The sequence below is a fragment of the Thamnophis sirtalis genome, unplaced genomic scaffold (genome assembly GCF_051295495.1).
Source record: "Thamnophis sirtalis isolate CommonGarterSnake01/CBP01778 unplaced genomic scaffold, rThaSir2_p1.2 scaffold_3, whole genome shotgun sequence".
Classification (NCBI taxonomy): Eukaryota; Metazoa; Chordata; class Lepidosauria; order Squamata; family Natricidae; genus Thamnophis; species Thamnophis sirtalis.
Window position 1 is genome coordinate 60,861,388 of NW_028261383.1, and position 13,533 is coordinate 60,874,920.

Consider the following 13,533-nt stretch of genomic DNA (forward strand, 5'->3'; position numbering starts at 1 on the left):
ATAGCATAAATACTGGCAATCCTAGGACTGTAACATAAATGTGATATTATAATATCCAGCCAATGATACTTATGTAGTTTCCAAATACAGATAGTCCTCAACTTACAACAGTTCATTTAATGAACGTTCAAACTTACGGGGCACTGAAAAATGTGACGTACGACCATTTTTCACACTTACGATCTTCGCAGCATTCCCGTGATCATATGATCAAAATTCAGATGCTTAGCAACTGGTTCATACTTATGACTGTTGCTGTGTCCCAAGGTCATGTAATGCCCCTTTTGCAACCTTCTGACAAGCAAAGTCAATGGGAAAGTCTGATTCACTTAACAACTGGATTAATAACTTATCAACTGCAGCGATTCATTTAACAACCGAGGCAAGAAAATGGGGGAAAAACTGACTTAATAAATGTCTCACTTAACAATAGAAATTTTGAGCTCAATTGTGGTTGTAGGTCGAGAACTAAAAGGAAAACCAGAGGGAGATGTTTTGCTCTTCAGAAAATTGCCAGACAAATAAAGGCATTAACCCAATTTGCCTCCTTAGTGGAAATGGAACTCCAAAGCTTTGAGATGGTGGGAAGTAAGTCACCCTTGTAGGGCAGATGGGAAGCATAAAAATTTAATAAAATAAATAAATGAATGAAAATAAACTCAAAAATTAGAACCAGAAAACGGTAAATAGAAAATGGAAAGGGGACTAGAAAAAAAAAGCGAGACAGCAAATTGGAGGAAAAGATAAAAAGAAGAAACAGTGGGAAAGGAAAATATAGGACTAAAAATTCAAGGAGTGGGGGTAAATAGGCTGAAAACTGAAGACAGAGTGAGAGAAGGAAAAGAAAGAATTCCACTGGAAGAAAATGCAGAACTGAAAATAGTGGTAGCTCGTGATCCTGATTTGCAAAGAATTTCCTGCTTGGGATTCTGTCCTCTTCTTGCTGACAGCGCTAATGCTGCAGCAAATGGATGACTACCGTATTTTTGGAGTATAAGACCTCAAAAAATAGGGTGAAAATCTAGGTGCATCTTATACACTGAATACAGCATGTTTAGCCTACCGAAACCCCGCCCTCTTTGCAAAAATGGATGAGCAGAGGGTTTGGGAGGCTTGTAAAGTGCTCCTGAAGGTTGGGGAGGGCAGGTTTTGCTTGTCCCCCCCCCCGTCCCCAGGAGCACTCTACAAGCCCCGCAAAGCTCTGCATGCCCCCCCTTTTTTGCAATAAACGGCCCGTTTTTGTGAAAAACGGGCCATTTTTTGCTTGTTTTTGCCTTCCCCTAGCCCCCAGGAGCACTCTACAAAGTCTCCCAAAGCTCTGCATGCCCCCCCCTTTTGCATAAAATGAGGTGTGCCGAGGGTTTGGGAGGCCTACAGAGTGCAAAAACTGTTTTTTTAATTACCTCTTCAAAATCTTAGTGCGTCTTATACTTTGGTATGTCTTATAGTCCGAAAAATACGGTAGTTTGGGCAAAGCAAAATCACAGGCATTGGTACTGTTGTTATCATATGCTTACTATTCACTTTTTCTAATAAAAGATGTGATAATAGTCCTAGGATCCTGGCAAAATCACTGCTAGAATAATGTGTGTGCAGCTTCAGTGTCTTTTGATGATTTGAGAGAAACTTATTTTCCACACAGGTAACGTGAACCATCCAGAAAAATAGAAAAGATTTGATCTCACTGAAGATGAGCAGATATTAAAACAAACAAACAAAAAACATACATGGCAACTGGAATGGAGAATGTACACAAATATTCAGCTGCAGCTTATTTGCTAAAGTAATTGTTCCTGTAATATTTTAACATTAACTATACAAAATATCACAAAAACCTGCTTTTCTTTCTGTTTAATTGTCTCAAGCGGCTCTTGAATAAAAGATGGAGATGGAGAAACCCCAAAGAAAGGCATTTCCAACCTTGCTGGTGCTGCAGGTATGGGCTCAGGCATATATTTCATATCTTTGGTCACAATCATTCTTTCATACACTGAGGAAATAAAGGAAATTGTCTTATCTGTTGAGACGGCACATTTATTCTCCATCATCAGAAATTTGTGGCTGAAAAAGCAAGCTTTACAAGTTTAAACTGAAACTGAATTTTCCTTAACTGAAGTAAATTGTTAACGTTTGTTTGATTCCATTCTATCTTTCTCTATTTGAAATAGTGTTGCATTATCCACCTCTAGTGTTCTATGTAAAGGCAGGTAATATACAGTACTTCTGCCCTCTATCTCTTCAGTGTCTAGCTTAAATGTTTGCTCTCCCTCTGCACTATGTGAAAGGAAATATATGACACTTAAATTGGAGTGCAGTGTACTAATTTACACAGTTTCAACAATTTATTTGACAAAATTTGGAGGTTCTATTTAATATGCAGAAATCTTTTGCTTCTGCTAATTCTGTTTAATTTCCAAAGCAAGCAAGATATCCTCTTACAATTAGAAATAACAATTTTTGTTAGATCTACCTCAATGGTTTGTTACAACTCAGAAACAATGAATTGGGAATCACAGTTAAGTGATAAGTAGATAAATTGCTGGGCACAACTTTCCACCTATATAGTGCTCAGAAGAGACTACAAAGTGGAAACAAACTGCAGTAAAAGGAGGAAAAAGTATAAATAAATAAGATTAAGAAAACATAGCATGTATAATCAAGGTGAAATGTTCAATTGATTTTTTCCTTTTGTGTTGCATCAGGACATTTCATGGGCAATTATTTAATCATAATATAAAATAGTTCCCAATTTCCCTCCATTATTCAACTTTTACTGCCAATCAAACTAAATGAAGATATTGTTAAAGTAGAAAAAGTATTCTCGTTAGTCTGGGATAGGTTTTCATAAGACAGAGAATGTATGATTTTCAATCATGGGCACTATACTCCTGTCAGAAATGAATTAATTCTCAAAAAGGTTACTTTTAGCTTTATCTTGTTCTTCTAAGTCATGAGTTCCAGCTTGGAGAAGGAAATCAAACATTTTTAAAGATGCCTCTGAGGTACAAGGAGACAAGTATATCATTGAGGAAGCTACTGGTATGTCCCAGAATTTCTAAGGGATAAAAAAAAAAGATATCATTGGGGTTGTAATATTCTAAAAAAAAATCAAAGTTGTTTTATTAATTACTTATTAATTATATACAAACACATTTGGATACATCTTAAACTATTTGTAGGATCCTTTAAATACTACAGAAACTGTGATTTCACTCACTAAATGATACATTAGCAATTGTTATTAGAAAGGTAGGCTAACTTAAGTATTTTCTTTTTTCCTTTTCCAGCTATATTAATCACAACATAATCATGACAACTTCAAAAGCAAAGAAGTGTGACCTTTAATTCTCAACTCTATTAAAGTTCCACTGCACTCATTAACAATTAAACATTTAACTGCTCCAATATTATATATTACTTTGAATCCTATCCTTCCTTCAAGTAAACCTTCTGAACTCCATTTATAGATTTATATTTTCAGAACAACTTCACTGAGGTAGACTAAACAAAAGCCACCTAATGAGACAAATAAAAAAACAAATACTACTTAGAAGACCCCTCCCCCAAAACGCCTTTGCATCTTCAATCAAATAATAAGAAATAGCTAGTAAAATAGGAAATACTTTTCTTTCCTTTATGTTATACTCTTAAGATGTTTGTTCTGCTGGTATCAAACATGATTGGTTTGAGACCATCATTAGTTAATTCGTCCATTCACAGTTTTATTCATTAAATCACACTAGTCAAATCTTGTAGAGATAGAATAGAAATATATTTTTCTTTATATTGTAGGCCTAGACAGAAACTGGAAAGAACAACATTTTTCTTTATATTGTAGGCCTTTTGTGTTCTTACTTTTCCTTTCTTTTCTGGCAAAACTTGCAGCTCTGATGTAAAATCTTCAGTGAAGGCATAGCCCTTATAAGGCACCTAACCAAAAGAAAACAAACAAAATGCTGTTTAGTTAACTGGTCTATGTCTTTAAATCTCAGCGTGGTTTCAGGTCCTCAGGTGATTAAAGTAATACCAAAAGAGTACATACCAGATATGAAGCCATCTCAACCGATTTAGGGGCATCCATTTTGTAATCTAAAAGCAGACTTTCAAAAATATAGGATTCTAGAAAAGAGATCACAATGGAGATACATATATTGTAATGCTACATGATGGTTAAATTATTTTTATTTTAAAAACCCACTTAATTTTTTTTTAAATTTAGAATTAAACAACAAGGAAACCTAATTAGCTTTTCTTATGAATGAACATGTCTCAGGATAATGTTGCAGGATCTAATCTGAGTTGGTCAGCAGGAATTTATTCTTCCAAGCTTTTGGGTTCATGCTGGAGCCCATCATTGGGGAACTTCTCTCTTCAGAATATCATATTTTTCTTTTATTCGTTACTTATATTCTTCTGTACTTTGCTCAAGTGAATATCGAATACAATTTGTTTTTCTTGAATCGTTATCCTGCCAAACTTGATTTATTCAAGTTTAAGTCCTTGGAGATATAGGTTACAGGTAGTAAAATTTGGACTAACCTTAAATAAGTTGTTTCAAATATTCAATAGTATGAATCACTTTCTCCTTCCTTTGTTGCATTTAATCAGAAGCATGGGTATGAGCAAGTAACAAAATAGATGTCATAATACAAACATCACAACTTAGGACTTGCAATGACACTGAGATACAAGAGTCTACAAGAGTGGGCTTTGCCTCATGACATTATTATGTGTATGTCACAGTGGTGGGTTGCAAATTCCGTTCCAATCGATACGGTTGGAACAGGGCTGGCGGCGTCCTCATGGATGCGGGCAGCACGCGCATGCGTCTTAGCGCCTCTGTGATGCTCCAACTGCTCTGCGGAGCATCACACAGCATATGCACCATGTGCGAAGCCTTTAAACACCGATAAGGAGCATGGGTGGGTGGGTAGGCCCTCCAGAGCACCGTACTGGAACGGTATCCGGTGCTCTGGGCTGGCTCTGGTACACCCGTACCGGGGCGTACCGCTTGCAACCCACCACTGGTATGTCATCATTTTGATGCAATCTTTGTTTGCTGCAGATGCTTGTGACCAGGAGTTACTATTTCAAATAACTTCACTATTCACAGCTCATATTATAAAGATATGTAAATGTGTCATGAACCTTACTTATGAAAAAAAACTATAATTTCTCCTAATGATAGTTATTACATCCCTTTCTAAGGAAAAATGTGGAATGGCAACATTATATTTTTGATGGGTAGCATTAATTACTTGGAAACACTTTTTATAAACAAACAACTAGTTTGTGAGTTTTGGTAACCCCGAATTTTACCAACTGGGATTTTCACAGCAAATAATTTGTTTTGTTGCGCTAGTATGCCTTCAAAAATTGTATTAATGATGCAGACACATAATTGAGGGTCCTCTGGACTTGCAGATACCGCATGAAGAGACCTTGAAGAGATCTCATAAAGATCATTCATGTCCTCATCCCTTCACAATTGCAATGAGTTCTACAAGGGGAACTTGTATTCTTGAGGACCATCTCAAAGCAACAGCTGGTTCAAAATGCACCAGTGTAAATAGCAATGGGTGTTTTTCATTATGCCCATGCCTCAACATTACTTTGCAAATTGCATTGGTTACCAGTTGGCTTCAATATGCAATTCAAGATGCAGGCCAAAACCTGTAAAGCCCTTCATGGCATGGGACCTGGTTACCTGTCTCCACTTGTTTCTTCCCATCCAGGACAACCAATGAGAATAGGTCTGTCTGGGCCCCTTAAATATCATCTTGCAGACCTAGGTAGTGTGATTTCTCTGTTGAGGCTTTGCCTCTGAAATAGCTCCTCCAGTTCCCCCAGAGATATGTACAGTTTCCATGCTTGCAATCGTATGGTTATGTGTCAACGTGGGGTGAAGGGGTGTCTTTGGGAAAAGGCTATATATAATAATTTTCATGTGCAGTAGGTGTGCACAAACATTATTCATCTGTTTTTATTTCCCCTTCTGTGTAATTATTTTTAGTTCGTGTTTCTGTAAATTTCCCAAAATGTGTTGATCCCTTCATTTTTTGTGCAAATGCTTTAGTTATCTGAGAATCCACACAATGAATTCCCCATTAACATCTAGAACAACTTATCACTTGACACAAAGAGGCTGCAATATTAGAAGGTCTTAAATATCATTAAATGTAGCAATCTGATTCATCTGAATTAAGAGTTGAGGTAGACTGATATAAAAACCCACACTACTGAGTTACTATCATAATTAAGATTACCTGCTTCTGAAACTCTAGTTTGAATGCTAGTTTTCAAAACGTTCAACATTTTAGTGTGATGCAAGATATAAATATCATTTTTGAAAGCCAGTAAAATATCACCAGAACTATTGAGAAAACAGGCTGTACTTAAGGTATTATCAAGTGTGATCTGAGCCATTAGGTCTTTGTAAATATTCCATAGTTTTATCACAGCATCTGAACTAGAAAATAAAAGAAATAGTCATAATACGGAATTTATTTTTAGGCAAATGCTTAAGTTCAAATTTCACATATCAGTAAAATAAATAGGAAGCAAACTGCGTAGACATTTTTGTTTCAATTTAGCTTGTAATCAAATTTCGTCCCAAAACTGTATCTAACAGAGGGAATAGTTCAATACTTAGATCAGGGGTGTCAAACTTATATTGTCATGGCGGCGTCACATAACGTATCAGGACTTTTCCTCCTTTTGCTAAACCGTGCATGGGCGGGGCCAGAGTGTAATGCATCTAGCCCACGAGCAGGGAGTTTGACAGCTATGCCTTAGATGTATACAGAAAAATGCTTCCTCTTCAAAATACACATCAGATGCATTTTTAAAATTTTGTTATATAACTTTCAGATAAAATTTATTAAGATGACTAATTTTTTTACATTTCTACATACAATTCACATTTTAAAATATGCATTAAATGTATATAACAAAAGGCATTTATAGATAGATAGATAGATAAATTTATTTATAGGCCGCCCTTTTCCCTGAGGGGACTCAGGGCGGCTAACAACGTATAGGGAAGGGAGTACACACAATGACATATAAAAACAGTACGTAATTAAAAATAGAAGCAACATTCATCATTCGGGAGGGGACGGATTATAATCTTTAACCCCAGGCCTGACGGGATAGCCAGATCTTGAGGGCTGTGCGGAAGGTCTGAAGGGTGGTGAGGGTACGAATCTCCACGGGGAGATCGTTCCAAAGGGTCGGAGCTACTACTGAAAAGGCTCTCCTCCGCGTAGTTGCCAGTCGACACTGACTGGCGGATGGAACTCGGAGGAGGCCTAATCTGTGTGATCTAATAGGTCGCAGGGAGGTAATTGGCAAGAGGCAGTCTCTCAAGTACCCAGATCCACTACCATGGAGGGCTTTATGGGTGGTAAGTAGCACCTTGAAGCGCACCCGGAGATCAACAGGTAGCCAGCGCAGCTCGCGGAGGATAGGTGTTATGTGGGCGAACCGAGGTGCACCTACAATCACTCGCGCGGCCGCATTCTGTACTAACTGAAGTCGCCGGATGCTCTTCAAGGGCAGCCCCATGTAGAGCACGTTGCAGTATTCCAGCCTAGAGGTCACAAGGGCACGAGTGACTGTTGTGAGAGCCTCCCGGTTCAGGTAGGGTCGCAACTGGCGCACCAGGCGAACCTGGGCAAATGCCCCCCTGGTCACAGCCGACAGATGGTGATCAAAGGTCAGCTGTGGGTCCAGGAGGACTCCCAAGTTGCGAACCCTGTCTGAGGGGTATAATATTTGGCCCCCCAGCCTGAGTGATGGAACACTAGCCAAATTATTGGGAGGGAAGCACAACAGCCACTCGGTCTTTTCCGAGTTGAGTACAAACTTGTTAGCCCTCATCCAGTCCCTAACGGCTTCAAGACCCCGGTTCATCACGTCCACCGCTTCATTGAGTTGGCACGGGGCGGACAGATACAACTGGGTATCATCCGCGTATTGGTGGTATCTTATCCCGTGCCTCCGAATGATCTCGCCCAGCAGTTTCATGTAGATGTTAAATAGTAGGGGGGACAAGACCGACCCCTGCGGCACCCCATATGTTAGGGGCCTAGGGGTTGATCTCTGCCTCCCAACCAACACCGACTGCGACCTGTCCGAGAGGTAGGAGGAGAACCACTGCAAAACAGTGCCTCCCACCCCCACCTCCCGCAGTCGTCGTAGAAGGATACCATGGTTGATGGTATCGAAAGCCGCCGAGAGGTCAAGGAGAACCAAGATGGAAGCATGGCCTCCATCCCTGGCTCTCCAGAGATCATCGGTCAATGCGACCAAAGCGGTTTCTGTGCTGTAACCAGGCCTGAAGCCGGACTGGAATGGGTCAAGGTAACTGGCTTCCTCCAAGGACCACTGAAGCTGAGAGGCCACCACCTTCTCAACAACCTTCCCAACAAAGGGGAGGTTGGAGACTGGACGATAATTGTTAAGAACGGCTGGATCCAGGGATGGTTTCTTCAGGAGGGGTCTCACCACTGCCGCTTTAAGTGTGGAGGGGAAGATCCCCTCCCAAAGGGAGGCGGTAACAACCGCCTGGATCCAGCCCCGTGTCACCTCTCCGCTGTTGGCAACCAGCCAAGAGGGACACGGGTCCAGTACACAAGTGGAGGCACTCACAGCTCTCATGGCCTTGTCCACGTCCCCGGGGGCAACATCCTGAAACTCAACCCAGCGATGGTCTGCCAATTTGTCCTCCTGTGCCTTGGCTGGATCTGCAGAGGTGGAGTCCAAATCCGACTGAAACCGAGCGAATTTACAGGTAACTTCAATGTGCAAACTTCCTGTCTCAATCATATTGCCCTAAATGAATGAATTTGGTGGTCTGTACAGAGCATTTCAGTCAAAATAAGTAGATGAACAAGTAAGGTGATAGTGTTTTTGTATTTGTTATCTCTTGCCTACTTAGGTGAAAAAACATAGAAGATTCTAAAACTACAAATTTTGCAAAGAGGAACGGAATTATAGTGAAAGGATACTTGAATTATTCCAACACTTGCTGAGAAAAAAATCCAAGCATAATCCTTTTAGGAAATTCCTGAGTTGTCTTATTGGCAACTTTATTATTCAGATGATGGGGAAAACAGAAGAGAATCAGCTATGCTTGCTTTGATACTAATCAACAGGGAGGACATGAGGAAATTTCTCTTTTAAAGCATTCTGTTCCTGGTTGAAAAACCAGGAACATGGGGATAAAAGATCATCATGCAATATAAAAGTCTTGATTGTAACATAAACTAAAATTGAAAGCAGTCAAATATATATCCCAGATTTAAAAACAATCAGTAATATTTAAATCAGTGGTAAAAAACCTTAGCAAAAGTAACTCATCGAAAAGATTCTCAGCTGAATGGAAATTCCTAAAGGAGGAGATAACAAAAATACAACTGCACCTAATTCCTATCAGGAGAAAAAAAAAATGAAGACCCAGAAGAACCATTACTGTACACAGAAAACTTAGAGGAGGTCTGGAAATAAAACAAAAATGACAAAAAATAGAAAAAGGGTGAGGCCACAAAGTAGCAGGGTTGATGGAGGAACAAAGAGAAGACAGAAAGGAGATGGTTTTTCACTGAGGAATCTAACACTCTGCCTAATTCCTCAGTATAACATGAGACAATTCTAGCTTATTTCATGGGCCCTGGTAGCGCAGTGATTAGAATGCAGTACTATATTGCAGATTAACACTGTCACTGCCAGGAGTTCAATGCTAGCCTGCTCAAGGTTGCTCAACCTTCCATCCTTTCTTCAATCAGGATAGCTAATAGAAAGACCCTTTGGAAATCAAAAGCTTAGAATCTTTCATTTATATTAAAATTTTAAAAATAAAAAAAATCAGCTGCTAACTACTTAGTGAAGAATATAAAACGCTAATATGTCATTGAAAAAAAGTCAGAACTATTCAATTTCTTTTTAGATCAGACCTCCAACAGGAAATTGTGAAGACAGTGTGATTAGACCTGATCTGGTAATCCCTCTTTACTCTGCATGACTTGAAACTTCCTTGACTGAATGTATTGCATCCTAAAGCAATGAAGCAACTAATTTATAATTTGCCCAATTGTGGACAAATCCTGGAAAACTGACTAGATGATTGGAGAACAAATGTTGCCCATTCTTTCAAAAAGAGGAAATAGAGGATTAAGGCATACTCAGGCCAATCATTCAGGCATCAAAACATGGAAGATTTTGGAGGTCATCATAAAGGTACACATTAAAAATACCAGAAATAAACTTGCATTTATTACTATAAATCTTGCCAGATTAACTTTGTGTTTTGTATTATTTTAAATTAAAATTATCTGTAGATTTCCCTCATTTATCTGGCTTTAAACAGTATATATTTTATTAACTTCCTTAAAGGGTTATTAGAACACTGCAGACATAATATATTTGATCTCAGCAAAGTACTGGACAAAATAACCAATGCAAATTAGGTGCATAAATCATGGGATTGCTGTAGGCACAATATATTTTCACTTCAGTGAAGCATTTGACTAAGAACCCCCTAACAGGCTGATTATTCAACTTTTTAACAAAAGTAGAATTAAAAATAAAATATCTTAAGTAACTGTAGCTAAAAAGAATTTCTCAATGTGCTTCCATGCATTTCTATAAAACTGAAAATGAGATGTTATGAAACACAAGCAATTCTTCTGAAATACAATGTAAATACTAGATTCGAAAGGCTTTGGGTAAGATGCCATGAATGCTTCCTAGTGTTGAGTTTGTTGGGTTGCAAAGAAGGAGACAATAGCACCCTGCTGGATGGCAGTAAAAATGAACAGTCAGATGCCGAAATGAGAAGTTTCAGAAGTAGCTGCAGTAGCCCTTCTAATCAGAAATCCAAATGGAAAATTAAGGAATAGTCACCAGCATTATTTTTTCAGAGTACCAATCTTTCATTTTTTTAAAAAAGAGGCAGTGGTTTGTCTACAATCATCTTTGCTCTATTTCATCACTTTATGATCTTATTTTATAGAAGGGCAACACTGATTTATTTACCTACCCACAACTCAGAAAGACAGAAAGATTCTTGCAGGAATCCACTGATATCACAGGACCCTCATGGTAGGTTGATGGAAGATTTTTTTCTTCTACTTTCTCTTGAAGATAGAACATAAACAGCAGTTCTCAATTATGCTACATAATTTCACAATTTGAATACACTTTTCATTTTAAAATTATTTTAATACTATCCACAGGATTTAATTTTATTTATTTATTTATTTCGTCAAGTATGAATTAGATAACAGATATAAGTATAGATATGATTATGAATACATGGAATGAAGACGAATACAAGAGAATATTAGGACAGGGACGATAGGCATGCTGGTGCGTTTATGAATGCCCCTTAAAGGCCTCTTAGGAGTGGGATGAGGTCAACAGTAGACAGTCTAAGGTTAAAGCTTTTGGGGTTTGGGGAAGAAACCACAGAGTCAGGTAGTGCTATCCAGGCATTGACCACTCTGTTGCTGAAGTTGTATTTTCTGCAATCACGTTTGGAGCGGTTTACCATAAGTTTGTATCTATTGTATGCTTGTATGTTGTTGTGGTTGAAGCTGAAGTATTCATCGACAGGTAAGACATTGTAGCAGATAATTTTATGTAGTACACTTAGGTCGCATCAAAGACTGCGAAGTTCTAAATTGCCGAAGCCCAAAATTTCAAGTCATTTCTCTGCTTCTATAGATTTCTCTATAGATTTCTTTGCTTCTATAGATTTGTTAATTGCGGTATGGCTAGTTTTGTGCAATAATGCTACAAACCATAGTCTGACTAAAATTTACAGAGGGAGTACCCTTCGATAATAAAAACAATTCACACTTACTCTTTAACATACTGTAAGATACTTTTTTCATGCACTTCAATTTTCCTTATATACAGTAAGTCCTAGTAATGCATCTTTCAATGTCAAAATAGTTCCCAATGAGTATTTACACATGTAAGCATTACTTCCGGTATATAAGATAATATTTAAAAATCATTTGAGCTAGGGTCTGTCCTAAATTAGGTCAGAAAAGTTGTTGATATAGGCCTGTTTCTGCTTATTATAATCAGCATATGCTCTCAACAGTATTAACCTCAGTTGTTATTTGTTCCCCTCAGTTATTTGAACTCTAAAGATGCATGTGGCCTGTTATCTGAGCGTAATTGTCCAAGAAAGCTTTATTTCAAGACATGGTGCAAACATTATAAATAAAAAACTTCAGCAAATTCATAGCAAATTATGGTGAAGATCGGCAGCCACATGACGATGAATTCTAGCCAGCGAAGTCTGCCAGAAAAAGGAGAAATCCTAAGATTCCCAAATGTAACTCAGTGGTTAAGATTTGCCCAGCCTTATCTCTTAAAAACTTTCAGAAATCGCTTCTAAGCTATTTTTCAGTTAATAGAAACCTACAAGTTTTATAATACAGGGTGAATTTCCTTCAATCCTTAGCAAAAAGACTTTCAAATACAAGTTTAAGGAATTTTAAAAATTCTTTTTTGGAATAAATAGCAAAAGGGTGATTACAGCATGGAATTTTGGAAAGTTACAAACAGACTAAGGGTCTAGATGGATTTGAAATAAGTTTTTGAAATTAAGAATCCGTCCTTCCTTGCTGTACTTTTGAATTCTTAAAAAAATGACAGAATGGGATTATCAATGTTGGATACTAGAGAGATCAGAAGGAACTAAAATTTACAATTAAAGAAGAATAACACATTTGACTTACTGATACCCAGCAAAATAATTAAACAATGGACTTATTGAAGGATATTTATGAACAATTGTTACAGAAGTTAATTTTAAGAATATAATTGCCATCATAGATAGATTGTGTTTAAAAATATGGATATCATGGAAGCAGAACAACTTTTTCCAGACAAGACTGAGACTTATTTATAAGTGTATTTAAAAATGATGGATTGCAACAATGATATGGAAAAAGATGCTACACTGCTGATGTCTTAATAACAACAGAGGTTTACAAATAACAACAAAAAACTCCTGACCTAGATAACTTTCCTATCCTGTATTTACAAAAGAGACTTGTAAAAGTTTTGAAGGATTTTATGAGAAGTGATAAAGAAAAACTGGAAAGCAATCCAGTTTTAGGACATTATTTGAAGGAATTAAAAAAAAAGATTGTTAAAAATAAAAGGAAATAATATAAAATTAGTTGATCAAGGTTAAAATAGACATATTATCTCTGATAATCTTTAATGGGCTTGGAATCACAATTGATATAAAGTCATTACTGATATAAACGGACATCATTTAATTTTATGGGCTAAAATAACAGCTATTGCAGTAATTATAGTTAATGTTTATGGAGCAAATTTCAATTTCAATGAAATATTGGACACTGAAATTGAAAAATATACTGCCACTCCAAAAAACCATTAGTAAGATTTATAAGATTTATATGAAGATTAAGATTTATATGAAATAACTGAATTTAATAGATTCCTGGCATTCAATTAAAAGGCTACATTTTATTTAAATGCCCA

General features: G+C 37.4%; 1 protein-coding gene across 1 annotated transcript in view; it reads right to left on the reverse strand.

Annotated features, from left to right (window-relative positions):
- The window catches only part of LOC148047983 (uncharacterized), a 61,279-nt gene that overhangs the window by 27,349 nt on the left and 20,397 nt on the right, over positions 1-13,533 (reverse strand). The window contains exons 12-17 of the mRNA XM_087708214.1: positions 11,042-11,138; positions 6,267-6,469; positions 4,043-4,119; positions 3,856-3,930; positions 2,923-3,055; positions 1,836-1,990 (exon numbers count right to left, since the gene is read on the reverse strand). Coding sequence (XP_087564340.1) covers positions 1,836-1,990; positions 2,923-3,055; positions 3,856-3,930; positions 4,043-4,119; positions 6,267-6,469; positions 11,042-11,138 — 740 coding nt within the window. The remainder of the gene's footprint in view (positions 1-1,835; positions 1,991-2,922; positions 3,056-3,855; positions 3,931-4,042; positions 4,120-6,266; positions 6,470-11,041; positions 11,139-13,533) is intronic.